We start from the raw sequence: 16,642 nt of genomic DNA on the forward strand, positions 1-16,642 counted from the left end.
TACAGTAGTGATGTATAGAAGTGTGGCCAGGTCAGCACAATGAAGGGAAGCCTGGGAGCCCTCCCCTGCCCCAACATGGGACAACAGGATTTCCTAACAAGTTGAAAACATCATAAACCATCTTGCTTCTGAAGACCAATTTGATGTCCTTCTTTGTAGGCTGGTGACATCAGTTGCAAAGCTGAAATAAATCCACTGAAAATAGGACAGACATCTTCTTCTGTATCTTTCACGAGTGAAAATTTCCGGCACATAAAAGAATTGGTAAGGACAGGTTAATGGGTGAAATTTCCTTGGGTGATTCATTGTTTGTTTTACCTGGAAATTGAAGCACTTCTTTTTCCCTGCCACCACACATGTGGGAGAACTTTCCTGTTTTGCCTTTGATGGTCTGTGTGAATCAAAATATACATTCAAATCCAGGTTATTGGCATTATCACTTATGCCATTATTATAATTTCATGAAATCAAAAGGACCCCATGTCAAACTAGTTTTGTGTCGGGCATGTTGGAAACACTGCAAAGAGCTGGGCGGGAGCTGGGCGTGTATGCGAGGTAAAGCCTCTCTCACCTTCTCCACAGAATCACTGATGTCTTTATTGAGCTGTTAAATTTGACTCTCTGACGACCCTGCTCTGCTTTCCATATTTGATCATATCCTGCTGTGCAGCTATATGCCACTTTCTTTGGGAAAGAGGCTTGTCTAGTGTCTAGCATGGTGCTTGGCACATTATTAAGTATTCAAATACATAAACATTTAGCAAACAATAAGATCAACCTAGGGCTTCCCAGGGGGCTCAGTGGTAAAGAATCTGCCTGTCAAGCAGGAGACATGGGTTCGATCCCTGGGTTGAGAAGATCCTCTGGAGAGGGAAATGACAGCCCACTCCAGTATTCTTACCTGGAGAATCCAATGGACAGAGGAGCCGGTGGGCTGCAGTCCATAGAATCACACAGAGTTAAACATGACTGAAGTGACTTAGCGCACATGTACAAATCAGTGTCAGTTCTCCTCTATGAACAATGTGGAATTGCTCCTGTTTTCCTTCATTGCAATTGTTTTATTTCATAAAGGATGGGAAAACAGGAAGCTAGGAGAATGAAACAGTTTCTGAAGTAACTATAGTGTAATTACAGTGTAAATGTGGTCTAAATCTGAACAGAGATACGTAAAAATGCCCAGGAGAAACTCGCCTCAGTGTATGCCAAAATATGATACCTCTTAGAAGTCTCCATATTTTTGTGAAAATGTTTGATTTTGTAAAAATGGCAACTTCCAATATAAAGCAAACAGAACACAAAAAACTGCAAAGAAACTAAAGTGCTTTAGAAATCTAACAGCTGAACACTTAACACTGACTGAACATTCTTCTTTATAATCACTAATCTACAAATAGGCACATGTATAATGTTCCATAAATGGACCAAGCTACCTTTTTGCATTGGCCCGTATATCATAGATCTTTTAACAGGCTTTATTTTTACAGTAGTTTTAGGTTCACAGCAAAATGAGTTTAAATTACAGAAATTTCCCATATACCCTTGCCCCCACACACCCACAGCTTCCCACACTATCAAATCCCCCTATTGACACATCATAATTACCCAAAGTCCCTGGTTTACATTAGGTTTACTCTTGATGTATAGTCTATGAGTCTGGACAAAAGGATAATGGCATGGATGCACAATTATGGCATACGGAATAGTTCACTGCCCGGAAACGCCTTTGAGCTACACCTATTCATCTCTCTCTCCCCACTAACCCTTCCTTGGTAACCATTGATTCTTTTAATGATGACTTTTTTAAAACTCAAGGAAGGCATCTTTATCATGAGGTTACTAAGTAAACTATACTGAATTTTGTGTGTATGCATGAAAAAGTGAACGTGTTAGTCACTCAGTAGTTGTCTGATTCTTTGTGACCCCGTGGACTGTAGCACAGCAGGCTCTTCTAGCCACTGGGATTCTCCAGGCAAGAATTCTGGAGTGGGTTGCCATTTCTTCCTCTAGGGGATCTTCCTGACCCAGGGATCAAACCCAGGTCTCTCACATTGCAGGCAGCTTCTTTACCATCTGAGCCACCAGGGAGGCCCTTTGTGTATATAGATTCAGTAATAAACTAGTACACGGTTGATAAACATGAATTATTTCATTTTTTCCCCTCTTAGCAACAGTAGTGCAATAAATAGGCTTGCTGTATTTTTCTGCACTCATTTATGATTATTTCGTGAGGCCCTCCATACAGATGGGAAATGGCGGGGCAAAGGACATGTACTTCTTACATTTTGAGGCAAAGTGCCAGAATCTCTAGAAGGGTTATATAATAATTACTCATAGTTCACAAGACTGCCAGTTTCCCTAGATCCTTCCCTGGGTTTTATGTCTTCGTAAACTTTTAGCATTTCTTTTTTTAAAGCTCATACTAACTTCCTTTATCATTGACTCCAACCTGAAAGAACTGTAGAACCGCTTCATGTAGTAACATCACATGCTGGCTGAGAGACCTTCAGGTGAAAGGAGAATACTTCCTTAATGTGTCCACCAGGATTTGGAATGGGACTTTTGCGGCAGTAAGTATCAACTTTATTTATTGGGTTTATGGATAGCAAGGAAATGTAAAGCTTCATTGTAAGTTCACACCTCTTGACAAAATTAGCATTCTGGCTAATGTTAGCTATGCCCAGTGGCCCAAAGCAATCTTACCTTGGAAGATAATATGCTTCCATCCCTTTCCAAGGCTTGCCCAACCTGGCTGTGCCTCTGAATCCCCTGAGGTGCTTGCAAAGCGTCTGCTTCTTAGACCCCAGGCCAACCTACCACAGCAGAATTCCTGGAGTGAGGGGCCACCTTCTCTATCTGCCACCTCAGGCTCTTCTCTGACCTTCTGGTCTCCTCTGCCACATACAAATCAAAGAATGCACATCTCAGCCTCATTCCTAGCACCCCCAGGTGGCTGCTGATTGATCTCAGACCACCTGGAGGGTGAATCTGACCTAAGGATCTGTCTTCCTAGAGGCAGATAAACACTCTGCTCTCCTGTTCTTACCCCTTCTCTCATGAAATCTCCAAAGTGCTTACAATTTTTTTTAAAGTCATTTCAATCTCATGAAAAGTTCAAAGAAAGTGCCAGAACAATGTCAGGGTGTTATTCCATCAGTACGTGTGACTTGGCAGTAGTGATATCTGCTTCCAGTAGAGATTTCAGAAGCCAGAATTTCAGTCTGGCTCGGAAACTGGAAGGATAGACCAAGCTCTTTAAATCTGACTACATAAGCAGCGAGTTGTTCATTTTACTAACACTGGCTCTAAGGCAAAATCTCCAGGGGGCCTTGTAGCTCTAGGTGATTTTTAAATGAATAAATCAGTCCTCGAGGTGCTTACCAACTGTATCCTATTCCCGATATTCCAACCACTTCGTGATCTCTCCAACAGACCCCATTCCCTGCTGAATGTTTTATGTAACACTGGAGAATTAGCTCCCTCCAAACTTGTCCCTGGAACAAAAATATAAGCAATATTCTGGGATAAAGAAATAACAGAAGAGCTGTGAAAGGCAGGGGAAAATTTGCTAGAGAAGTGGAGGAGTAAGGAGTTGGGTTTTCTGCTTGTTTGCTTTTAGTTGGTTTTTTCGTTAGTTGCTTTCAAGCCTTCAGGACGCTTCTAAATACAGTAAGAGGCAAAGCAGGCAGTTATGCCACCATCCCAGCTGCTACAGATTGGTGCTGGGTTTTACCCATTGGATCTTGGCTCCTTGGATTTGAGGAACAAATGTTTTCATAGTAATCTTTGCCAGCTGGGAAGGAAAACCATTGCAAATCAAAAGGCAATCACTCCAACTCTGTAAAATGCATTTGGTTTTTCTCAAGTTTGTTTAAAGCTACATCATTTTAACTGTAAGACTTTTTAAAGTACCTTCCTAAGGTTTTCAGAAGCAGCAGTTTCATTTCTGGGAGCAAAATTTTGAAGCAGTGTATTATTTATGCTGAAAAACACTCATGGGAATTACTGTATATCAAGGCTTATACATCTTCCTCCTTTATGAAAGGTCAAATATTTCTCCCCACCTTGTTTTCAATGATTTCAACAGCCAAGTGGATGTTCAGACCACCTAGGAGACCCAGTTTGAAATAGGAATCCTATTTCCTGTATTAGAGCCCATTAATATACCACTTTTTGCCCTGTTTCTGGGCAGTGTAAGTCAACATTTCAAAGTAATTTCATCACAAAGTGATTGCTCAGACCTCCAAATCAATGGCATGTTGGCTGCTCTTTGTAAGGAAAAGGCTGAATGCTAGCAGGTGTGACTTCCCTCTCCTGGGCATGCATGGTACGCCCACCTCTACTTGTCAGCCGTGCAGGGGACTGTGCGTCTATGCAAATGACCAGACTTGGGAGGGCAGATATATCGATGCTGTAAGGAAATGCTTTCACCTGTACTCTACAGGGACTATGAAGTGAGCATTCACTGAACTGTTACTCCTTTTTTAATTTAAACCATTGTCAGTACTCTTAATGTTCCCCAAATAATGCATGTTTGAGGGACCAGTGATCAGGGTTAACTTCTGCTGCAGTCTTCCATCTTGAGAAAATTAAGAAGACTAATCAGAGACTGAGCCAGTGGAAAAGAAATAAATTGCTCACTTTTTGGATATGCATTCTCTTCTTCTGGCTCCCAGATATAGTTTAGCAAATTACCTCATGGAGTATATTGAATCATGTGCCCTGGTAACCAGAAAAACTCAATCCTAGTAGCCAGAGCATGGGAAGGCAGTTCTCAAATCCAGGCATTATATTTCATCTCAAAATAAGCATCAGTCCCAATATTTGAGTACAGAGAAAATAACACAGCGGTAGTGCATAGCTTTTTCTGTAAGTGCACTCAGGAGCCCATGCAAAACTATTTCATTTGTGGAGGTTACTAATACCATCACCATAAAATGTATGTCCTTCCAAATGCCTGCCCCAAATGCAATATTTCTGTAGAGATACTTAAGAAATCTGAAGTTATCACTGTTATATAGCGCTGACATAAGGTTTAGGGTGTCTGCCACTGACATCTGTGGTCTTCAAACAGTATTATTTTATACATGTGTACCCAGAGGAAAAACTCTCCTTTTTAAATCTGATTCTCTATTTCATTTTGTGACTTAGGCAAGCATAAAATTTTCAGTTTTCTCTCACGTCACAAACTTAAGTTTTTAAAAGCCTATACTATGATCTTTCCCAATTAAAAACTTCAGTTCTAAACCTTTGTTTTTCCCCCGTTTTCAAGTTAAGAGTCGTCTGGAGAGACATTTTAACAAGCTGATATCTAGACCCCCACCTGCCAAGACTAAGTTTAATTTGCCACTTCAGGGCCCAGCCACCCACACGGCTTAAGTTCCCGTGTGGGGTCCTGTCATATCAGTGATTTAAGCACACAAAGATGTTTGAGTCTTCAGAGTTGGCATTTGCTCTAGTCACTTTCCACAAGGAAATAAATAATGGACATGTTGTTTTATGCATTAACTTCTGCTAGGATAAAAATATACTCTTTATTTTTATGTTCCAGTCGACTTTCCAGACAGTGCAGTTGACAGCAGCTGCGGAAATTAACACGTACAACCCTCAGATATACGTGATCGACGAAAACACGGTCACGGTGAGTGCTCATATCCCTCCCTGTGGGTCGTGGAGTCTCACAGGCTTTCCATTTCTGACAGCTTATAGAACAGTCATTCTTCTCACCTACCTGTATATACAACTATCTTAGTGAAACTCTAAAAGTCTAATGTTTATCATGTTGAGTTTTTTTTCTTTTTTCAGGCAAGGATTTATTGGGACCCCTGCTTTAGCAGGTGGGGAGTAAGAATGAGTTAACAGATTCCCCTGCTTACTTGCCCGCTGAGAGGAGAGCTGTTTTTTCTTATATGGGGTGAGGGTAGGGGGCTGTATCCAGGGGTTGGGCTGGAGGAGTGGCTCAGGCAGTTTGCCCACCCCTCTGCCAGTGGTGTGTGCAGGGGGCATGTTGAACTTTTGACAAGGGTGTTTGCTACTCAAAAAAGGCCAGCTGTGTACTTGTCCTACCCCGTGTCCCCACATTGGCAAAGTTGGATCAGACATGATGATCCCACAGAAGGCAGGAAGCAAGGGGTTCCATCTGGCTGTGGCCCCCTTCTCGCTGCTCCAGCCTCAACCAGCACCTCTGCTCCTCCTTGCTGCTCATGCTTACACTAAGTAATCTACATCCTAGGCCATGAAGTCTAAGTCGTGCTCGTTTCAATCATACATAGTATTTCAGAGTATTTTTAAGTGCTGAAGTATGCTTAATAAATAAGGCGTTTATTAGAGGGCTGTTTTGTTTTTTTTTAAAGTAGTACCCCTTACAACCGACACTGTATGACACATCCATTCATTAGCTCTTCAGTCTAGAAAACTGTAAATGCTTCTCTTGATTTAAAAAAAAAAAAAAGATTTGGCAAAGAAACGTATGCTCACAGAAGACAGAGGCTCACTGTTCCAAGAGCTGGCATGGGACAACCTTCCTTTGCACTGGAACTCTGCTTAGAATATGCTGTTTAGATATAGCGGGATTTCCATGCTCAGTGCATCTGCTGGCAGAGACCTGGGCATGTTCCTCCCAATGCTTTTGTTAGGAACTGGAAGCCAGTTCAAGACTCTGCCCCCAAGGCCAGCTTGGCAGCTGGCCTCAGTCCACTGCTGCAGCCTATGGACTTGGCTAAAACGCCAATGGCCTTGCGAAGCCCGGGCCTCTCAGTGCCTGCGAGTACAGCTCCCAGCACTGCCGTTCCACTATTGTCCCAACAAACATGATTCCACACAGCATGCTTTTCTGCTTCTGGTTTAGGACTGTCAGGGAAGGCCCACACCCTGTCTTCAGAGGCTGGAGTGTGGAAAGACAGAATGGAGCCAAAGGAAATGTGGGATTCAAAATCAGAGTGCTATGAACTTAGCCTGCGGGGTTGGGGGAAGGAAATACTATACATATGTTAAAAGTTCATTTCAGAAAAATGCAGTATTCAGACAATACCTGGACCTCTGCTGAAATCTTTAAGAAAGCTGCACTGAATAAATGTGTTAATGAAAAGTTTACATTAACATCAATGGACCTTTTGGGAGATTTTTCTTTTCATGGTCTTCTCTGCTCAAAACTGATAACAGAGGCCAGCTTCTACTTGTGTCTATAAAAATATTTTTTAATTCAAATACTATTTTAAATAATTTTTAAATAGTTTTTGGAATCCAAAGAATAAACTGACCTATTCCTATAGGTAGACCAATGGTTCTTAGATTTGAATTCTAAGCCTGCTTAAAAATCTGATACAAAAATCTTCTACTCATGGCTCCCTAAAGATCCGTGGAGCCTGGATTAGGACATTCTACAATAGACAAAAGTAGTACCCTCGCCTGGAAAATCCCGTGGACGGAGGAGCCTGATAGGCTGCAGTCCATGGGGTCGCTAAGAGTCCAACAGGACTCACTTTCACTTTTATGCATTGGAGAGGGAAATGGCAACCCACTCCAGTGTTCTTGCCTGGAGAATCCCAGGGACGGGGGAGCCTGGTGGGCTGCCGTCTATGGGGTCGCACCGAGTCAGACACGACTGAAGTGACTTAGCAGCAGCAGCAGCAGGGATATGACGGCCACTACACAGTGAACTATATGAATTTAGTTATTTTATTCCTAAATTTACAAAAGCTTTATCTTAGCTCTTCAAAATCCAAATTAGAACTATAGTCACCAAAAAACCAGACTACAATTTAGCCCAACTCATAAATTCTTTGGTGAAAAGCAGCTCATCTCTCTCATTGTAATTCAGTGTTAAATTCAAGTAAGTTAGGTTTTTTCCTCTCATTTGGTTCCAAAATGTAACTCTTTTAAGAATATTCTTTGTGGAGGAAATAGTTGTGATTCTTACTCCAACTAAAAAGAAAAAACATTACTGTTAGAACTTACAGCAGCCATGCTGATGTGGTTTAATAGCTAAGTCATGTCCGACTTTTTGCAGCTTCATGGACTGTAGCCCACCAGGCTTCTCTGTTCATGGGATTCTCCAGGCAAGAATACTGAAGTGGGTTGCCATTTTCTTCTCCAGATCTTCCCAGCCCAGGGACTGGCAGGTGGATTCTTTACCGCTGAGCCACCAGGGAAGCCCAAAGTCACAAAGATTGCCACAAAGTGGACATTAAGAGTCACACGTAGCCTCAGGGCAATTTTTCATTGAAAATGTCAGCTTGAGTCTTGAGATATTACTTCTACTTGTTAACAACTCATTATCAAGTAATCTTGAGAGTAAGTGAAATCCACATTTTAGGAACCCAATACAAAACTGTAGTTTAATCACAAGGGATTTGGGTGGTTAATTTGTTGACTCCCCTCCCCAAGACTGGGTTCCAAATGCTTTCACTTGAGTGGATGTCAGAAACTGAAGTTCCCATTTCATAAATGATTAAAGCATCTGAGATCGTCAGAGATGACGTACCTGCTAAGTACTGATGCAATTAAAGGAAGAAAAGGGGAAGACTTGCGGGCCTTGCCTGTATTTGCAGGCACATTTCCTCTAGAGATTCTACTTCACAATGTTTAACTGAGGATTGTGATCGTGAGGAAATCACATCCCCTTTCTGGACCATCACTTTAAGATTAGAGGATTTGACTAGACCATCTCACTTTTTTCTTGGTGCTAAAATTAACACAATTGTTTTGTATGTACACTTACAGATTCCCCTTACGATAATGAAACCCCATGAGAAAGCTGAAGTACCAATTGGAGTGATAGTAGGAAGTGTAATCGCTGGAATCCTTTTGCTATTAGCTCTAGTTGCAATTTTATGGAAGGTAAGAACTGTTTTGTATTTTAAAATATGAGGGTCCTAAAGACCTCTGTCTTCCAATTTCCTTATCACAGAGCAACCCTACGTTTTATATTGTAAGAAAAAAGGAAATGCAAGTTTTCTTGCAAATTCTCACTCATGCTTTCGAAAACAATCAGTAAGGATTTTATCTCCAGTGGTCTTGATCCCTTTCCTCCAACCTTCCTTTCGTGCTGACCCTGAATGTTTTGTTCAGCTGCAAATAAGCAGACCCTGAAAATTTTAACTTTATGCAATTCATTCAACTCTGGGCATCAATCTCCTCATTGAAGGGCTGATGCTAGGGCAGTATTCTGCACAGCCACCTCTCCAGAGCACCCCGCTCTGGGGGCAGGGCCTTGGGTCTGGGTCTTATACAAAATTAGCCACAAGTGGTAACGTTTTTACATCATCTTACAGCTTGGATTCTTCAAAAGAAAATATGAAAAAATGGCCCAAAATCCAGATGAAACTGATGAGACCACAGAACTCAACAGCTGAATCACCCAGCAGCTCCCACCGTAGTAGGAAGGGGCAGCAGTACAGCCAGAGGTTACTATTCGCATGAATGGATTTTTTTAAATCCCAGGGTAACTTAATAATGTAATAATTAAAACAGAACTGCAGGTCAGTTTGGAAAGAAATTGTGAGGGGATTGGGAGGGCAGGGGTACAAAGGGTAAAAGACTTATTTTATATGGAGGAAAAAGTGATCTTTATGCTGGCTGGTCCAGAGTTTACATTATCATGTACATCGTATCTGAAGCATGACATATTTCCAAACAGGAGAAGAATTAGAGAAAAATACAATCTTTGGGGGCGGGGGAACCCAATTATTTAAAACGACTGTTTTTAAACAAGTGGAAGTGGTAGGTGTAGATACATCATTAACTTGGATTTTGATATTGTTGGGGAAAAAAACAGGTCAACTTTTGCTGCTTGTCCAAAGTTGCCACGGAGAATATTTTCAGTGATAATTTTGTTTATAAACGAGGTAAAACTTGCTGTTGTCAGCCCACAGCTGTTTCCCAGAGTCCTGTTTCTTGTGATGATATGCTTATCAAAACATGCTTATCCAAACATGCTTGATGACTGGTAGGAGCCTCCTGCAGAGGAAATCTCCTCTTAAGTGGCGGAGGGTTAGGGGCCTAAAGGGTTTAGAGGCCACAGCACTAACTTTTGTTTAGCATCTATAACATTTATAGTAAAATCTTGTCTGTTGGAGTCCCCGCTGGGAAGAAGGAAGACATTTTCTTTCTCCTTTAGGATGAAAACTGGCTGACCTGGCTGGCACCTTGTCAATTTTTGAAATTTGAGTAATTGCTTTGGAATCCTTTCTGCTTCCACAGTGAACCTCTCCCATGTCCTGGTGCCCCCATATTCTGCAAGCCCACAGCTGCCCACCTTCCTCTCCACGAGTCCAGAGTTTCCCAAGCTCCTGGGACTCTTGTCCAAACCTCCACTACCAGGGCAGGGGCTCTTCCCTGGGTGTGAGGAGGAAGTCATCCGTTCCACTTCCCGCAATTGCGTGAGTTACTGTATAATCCCCTTAACTTCAGGGAGCTGTTTTCAGTTGTTGCTAAACATGTAAGAAGAATTAAGCCCAAGTGAACTTCTAATTGTTGATATTTCAGGCAGGGTAAACAAGGTAAAATATAAATAATCTCAGGAATTTGCAGGAAATTACAAGGAGACCTTAGAAACCACCTAGTAAGCACCTGCTGTGCTTGTTTCTCGAGAACTTACATTTCCAGAAGAATGACTTTAACCTGGGAGTTTGCTCACCAGATGGTCTCAGGCCCCAACTCCTGATAATCTTATTTAGTCATCAAATTGGGATGAAGCCTGATGACCTGTATCTTAACAAGGGTCCAGGTCCTTATGATAAACGGGCCACCATGCGGAACACCATCCATTCCTCCTGCTGTACCTTCTTTCCTCTGTTAGTTTCTAGGTTCATCCTCTAGGAGGGCATGAGAGAAAAAGTGCAGAGGCAAAGGCTGTGGGGACTATTTTCTGTCAGAAAATACATACTTAAAGCTTCAGACAAGTCGCTCAGCCTCTGAAACTTCAGCGTCCTCATTATAAAATGGGGGAGACTGGGGTGGAGCTCAGTAGTGACACTTTCAACTTTAAAAACCCATTGTCCGGGTTTCTTATAATTTTACAAATAGACAATCCTCCCAGAAGGTGACACTGGTCAGGAAAGCAGGCATGTGCCTGTGTGTGTCTGGGATGGCAGCTCTGGGCTGTCTGTACAGTTCCGGGATTCATTCTGCATCTGACGAAACAAAGGGAAGAGAAACAATCAGCAATAAAATGTCAGGGGTTTATAGCAAAAATGACATGGTATTCTCTAGTTAACAAGAGCCCAATTCTTGTAACAGCTGTGTGGACTCAAACACTGTTTCATTCCAAGGAGGATTGTTTAAAAAGAGAATGGAGGGGAAACTGGTCATTACGTTGATGAAGACTAAGTCTTTATAAAGACTATAAACTGGGTAACTGCTGCATATGTATGTATACTAGTTCTTCACAGTGATACACTAAGAATTACAGCATGTCATCCTCCTTTACTCTGCCTCTAAGCTTCCTTAGATAAACGCTAGGCAGAGGTCACATGCCCACAGCAAGCTGGTGAGCTCTGGTGAGCCTCGCCTTAGATGAGTCGCCTTGATGGCACCATTTCCATGAAGCAGCTGGATTGCTGCAAACTTAAAAAGCCAGCCACTCGTCTCTGCACCATTTATCTTGCTGGGGTAGGGTCTCTCAGCCCTGGCACCACTGACGCTTGGGGCTAGATAACTCTCTCTGGTGGGGGCCTGTCCCATTGTAGGGTGTTTAGCCGCATCCCGGGCCTCGGTCTACAGCTCTACCTGCCCACATCAGAGGCACCCCTCCCCGTCGTGGCAATCAAAAAATGTCTCAGACACTGGCTGACGTTTCCTGGAAGGTACAGTTGCTCCAGCTGAGAACCACTGCACGAGAGCACATGGCCTAAATATACAACTTCTGTTACGAGACCACAGGTCTAAGGCGGAGGCGCCACTGAGGAGTATTCCTTGAGTACTTTTAAGCAAAGGTTGAATAGTCATCCAAGATATTTAAAAAAAAATTTTTTTTTTTTAAAAGAACAGCTCTGTATTCCTATTCAGCCATACTTTTGTTTTAAAAGTAAGTAGAATATAGGGCTTAAAAGATGTCATCTTAAAGTTTCCATTTCATAAATGGTATATAGACAATGTGTTTAGAATGTGGTAAGAACTGAGTTGCTTCATGCATGGCTGCCATACAAGCTTTATAAAATAATAAAGTAAAACAGTCTAAAGAAACTGCATTGAAATTTGAATTTGTGCACCGTTCACTTCAGCAGCAAACTGAGAAACTGGACAGATTCCTAACTGGATGTGTTTTTATAAAATAGTGAACATTATTAACTGTGAAAAAAAAAGTGGAAAACAATGTATCATAATCACACAAGTGATTATACTAATAGTTATTACACAAGTAGTTATTATAAGGTGTAATTTTATAGTGTATCTATTGATATACAGTTATAACTTAATATATGACAATCTCATAAATTAAGATATCCTAAGCATTAACCAGGATTCCTCAAACTTTGCTCCCTGGTCCATCTTTAATACAGTTTGCACATAGAAAATAACCATATACACGACTTTTAGGAGAATGCCCTCATTAATGCACACTCATTCTAATCAGTTAGAAAGACTGAACATCTAGGGGTAAAAAGTATATATGGGGGCAATGTTTGAAACAAAATGTTGACTGTTTGAACCTTAAAGAATGAAAATGTAGTCATTATGTAAATATTAAAAAATGGTTTCATACCTGGTTTATTTTGGGAGATAAAGTCAATGTAAATGTATATATTGCACAACTATGCTAAATTGTATTTTTTTAAAGACAAATTGTCTTGGATAGTTTCCTTCATACATAATGTATAAATCTTTAAGAATATTTGCTCTTTTAACTGGTTTTTGTCTTTTTTCTCTCCACCAAAAATATAAAAATGAATGTATGCATGTTTGTACATGAAGTGTCACACAGCTCGATTTCTAAGAAACAATCAAATTGGAGCAATAATCCACATTAAAATAGTTAAGATCTTTTCTCCTATTAAAGTATGAGAATCAAACAGAAGAGGAGTATTCAATTGTAAACCACTCTTTACACAGCACATTACTGAATATCATTAAAATCATTTTGAAGATAAAGCTATTCACTTCGGAATTTGAACTTTATGACTTATGGATCTCACTGTATTTATCTTGTGCACACTGTGCTCGAGAACAGTCAGTCAAGACTCAGTGTAAAAAGAGTGAGGATGTATCTCACCACTTATAACAGCAGTGGCCACAAGGATGTTCTGTAGGCAACAAACCGCCTGAACAGTTTAGAGACGAGGTGTAAAGCCTTGCTCCTCACGGTGTGGTTGACAGGCGGGCAACATTTGCGTCACCTGGAGCCTGTTACAAAATGGAGCTCTCAGGTGCCACGCAGAACTGAATTCCAACTGACAGTTTCCTAAGATCACCAGATGATTTACAGTACACTACAGGTTGAGAAGCACCACTCTAAAGCACAGCTTATCTCTAGAAAGAAATACGTGCCTGAAACAGAAGAGAGTCAAACTACTGCAGCCTACACGAGCAGTCATCTGCAGAGTTTAAAAAACTTTGTAATATGAAGAGCATTTACATACTCAAAGAATTAAATAAGCTGAAATGAATGTGCTGAAACTGTAAAACAAGACACATGTCAGGCTCAGAGACTGGCTGTCACTGCATAGATGGGGCATTGATGCAAAGGCTGAGGGGTAGGCTGCCTTTCACAACCTGTGCACAAATACCTCTGATTCCCACCAAGGGAGCACTGCCCCCCACACCTCCCTCAATTCGGCCCATCTCAATTCTGGTGAAGCAGCTGACAAAAACAGAATGCAGAACCACCACCAGTAAGTGTATCTTATATGCTTCATACATTAAAATACAACTTTGGAGAAAAAGAACATTCATTTTTGTTTTGTCACAGTGGGTTAGGAAATGCTGCTACCTGTATGAAAGCTAGCATTCTGTACCAAATCAGAACATACCTTTATATTCCAGTATTTAAAAAAATAATCCCATTTATTCTTTATCACCTTTGAATACAGAGAGCATAAAAATAATCCTCATTCTATCGTGTGTTTATTCGCTTAGTTGTATCTGACTCTTTACGACCCCAGTGGACTGTAGCCTGCCAGGGTCCTCCGTCCATGGAATTTCCCAGGCAAGAATACTGGCGTGGGTTGCCATTTCCTCCTCCAGGAGATCTTCCCGTCCCAAGGATCAAACCCACGTCTCCTGCACTGGCAGGCGGATTCCTCACCACTGCATCACCTGGGGGTTCATCCTAGCATAACCCTTTAGGATTTTAAAGATAACCAACTAAAGACTGAAAATTTTCTTATTCAAAAAGAATGGCTGATTTTCATCTGAGGACCACTCCAACCTAATTAAAAGAAAAGGGCTACTAATTAAATCTGAAATTTTTGATTCTATGCAAATAGGGCAAAAAGCTCACTCAAGTTGCTCTTGCTATAGCCCTGGCTCTACCGCCCTCTGCTGGGTGAGCTGCCTAACTACACCACACAAATCATTTAATGTAAAGAGGCCTTTACTAGATGCTCAGGAACTGTGAAGAGATGTTACAGGAAGGGAGTGGAGAAGAAAAGCTCGCTGCACTGATCCACTTCACTCGTCACGCCAGGTACTTTTACACATCTGTAAGCACTACCACTGCACAGCACGTCAGGTGTGTTTAATATGGGCTCGGAGTAAAGAATCCACCTGCAATGCAGGACAACTGGGTTCGATCCCTGGGTTGGGAAGATGCCCTGGAGATAGGAAAAGGCTACCCACTCCAGTATTCTGGCCTGGAGAATTCCCATGGACTATATAGTTCATGGGGTCACAAAGAGTCAGACGTGACTGAGCGACTTTCACTTCACTTCACTTCAGTGCTTAATACCAACAAAACCTGCATGCATGTGATGGTTAGACACTGATGAGAGAGACAAGTCCCTAGTCTCAGGAAACTGATGGTCTAGTGATGGAGATATACTAACAGATGTAGCACCTGAGACAGTGCGCTAAGTGCCACTGTAAGATATAAAGGAGAACAAGGAATCCAGTCTTAGAGAGTATAGTGGGAACAGACTCTCTGCAGAAGTAACATTTCATCAAGGAGCAAGTGAGGAAATAAAGTGAGGAAGCAACTGAGGGAATACCTAGAGGAAGGGCTTCCTAGCAAAGGGGCAGGCGAGGACCCTTGGGGAGAGTGAGCCTGCCACAAATCAGCACAGCAAAGCACGGAGCCTGCAAGAGAGAGCAGTGAGGCGGGAGCCGGGTCATGCAGGTTGTCAGTCACGGTGAGGACAGAGGTTCTGCGATGTGATTACCTATCAGAAGGTTCAAGTAGGATGATGAAGTGGCCAAAGCAGAAGGAAGGGGGACTGTCACCAAGCCACAGAAACAGTCCAAGAGAAATGGGAGTGGTGGCTTGGATGACAGATGCAGCAGAATAAAGAAACGAGTGGATTCCAGAGGCATCCAGGAATTGCTTTCCAATTGTCCAACAGGTTCATTCAAGATCTAAGATCAAGACTCAAACTTTTAAATTCTTAATCACTACTTCTCAAAACATACTGAAAGTATAGTGACTCAGCAGCATATGTAAAGAACAAGCATAGCCACAAAATCACAGAACAGTTCACTAGAACATCTGCTGCTACTTTCACTCAAAAGTAAAACTCTTTCACTTTTGCTACCTGTTAAAACACTTCAAACACAAGAAATCAGTTTCCCACTTCTTAAATGAATTTCCTAAGCTGTCATACAAAGCCACAGTCCCCAAGTGACTTTAAACATTACAGTCTATTTAAAGGTCAGGTTTTTTAGGTTACTCTTCTACTTAGCCGGTTAAGTCACAGACATAGAAAGGCTATGTCAGAGTGATGCCAGCTCCTTGATATTTCACCAATTAACTCTGCCACTCCTAAGAGAAGTGGGGATCAATGACGACCCTATTCAAGTCCAGTGCAACACACTGAAAACTGTCAGACGCTCCATCCCAATTTTAGCATGCCCCAGATTAACTCCTTAACCTGTCTGCATTGGAGACTTAAAAGCTTAATGGTCTGAGTTCCTGATTTAAACAAAACCCACTTAAAATGAAGATATGATTTTTTTTTAAAAGATGCTTAGAGAATGTTTCATGTGCTTTGTATCTGTTCAGTTCAGTTGCTCAGTCATGTCTGACTCTTTGCAACCCCATGGATTGCATGCAGCATGCCAGCTTTCCCTGTCCATCATTCCATCACCAACTCCCGGAGCTTGCTCAAACTCGTGTCCATCGAGTCGGTGATGCCATCCAACCAACTCATCCTGTCATCCCCTTCTCCTCCTGCCTTCAATCTTTCCCAGCATCAGGGTCTTTTCCAATGAGTCAGTTCTTTTTATAATTACTATCAATAAAGATCCTCTAAAGAAATTGAGTAGAAAAATTCCAAAAGCCAGACAGACCTCATATGAACATATACGCTAAGTCCCCTCCAAAGGAACCTTCAAGTTGTGGGCTTTTGAGGATGCAAAAGTGAGGTCTTCAGTGACTCAGTGACCCTCAGTGAGAAGCTAGAGCTGTATCTGCAGGAGGACGACTTGACTGAACTCCTTGCTGTACAACAGGAGGAGCTTGGTAATGAAGACCTGATAGAACTGGAGGCCCAGA

General features: G+C 41.8%; 1 protein-coding gene across 1 annotated transcript in view; it reads left to right on the plus strand.

Moving 5' to 3' along the window:
* ITGA2 (integrin subunit alpha 2) overlaps positions 1-12,843 on the plus strand; it is a 108,808-nt gene extending 95,965 nt beyond the window's left edge. Inside the window, exons 26-30 of the mRNA XM_040262260.1 lie at positions 160-264; positions 2,457-2,570; positions 5,552-5,641; positions 8,722-8,838; positions 9,273-12,843. Coding sequence (XP_040118194.1) covers positions 160-264; positions 2,457-2,570; positions 5,552-5,641; positions 8,722-8,838; positions 9,273-9,353 — 507 coding nt within the window. The 3' untranslated portion in view covers positions 9,354-12,843. The remainder of the gene's footprint in view (positions 1-159; positions 265-2,456; positions 2,571-5,551; positions 5,642-8,721; positions 8,839-9,272) is intronic.
* The last annotated feature ends 3,799 nt before the right edge of the window (positions 12,844-16,642 follow it).

Source organism: Oryx dammah, unplaced genomic scaffold (assembly GCF_014754425.2).
Source record: "Oryx dammah isolate SB20612 unplaced genomic scaffold, SCBI_Odam_1.1 HiC_scaffold_20, whole genome shotgun sequence".
Taxonomy (NCBI): domain Eukaryota; kingdom Metazoa; phylum Chordata; class Mammalia; order Artiodactyla; family Bovidae; genus Oryx; species Oryx dammah.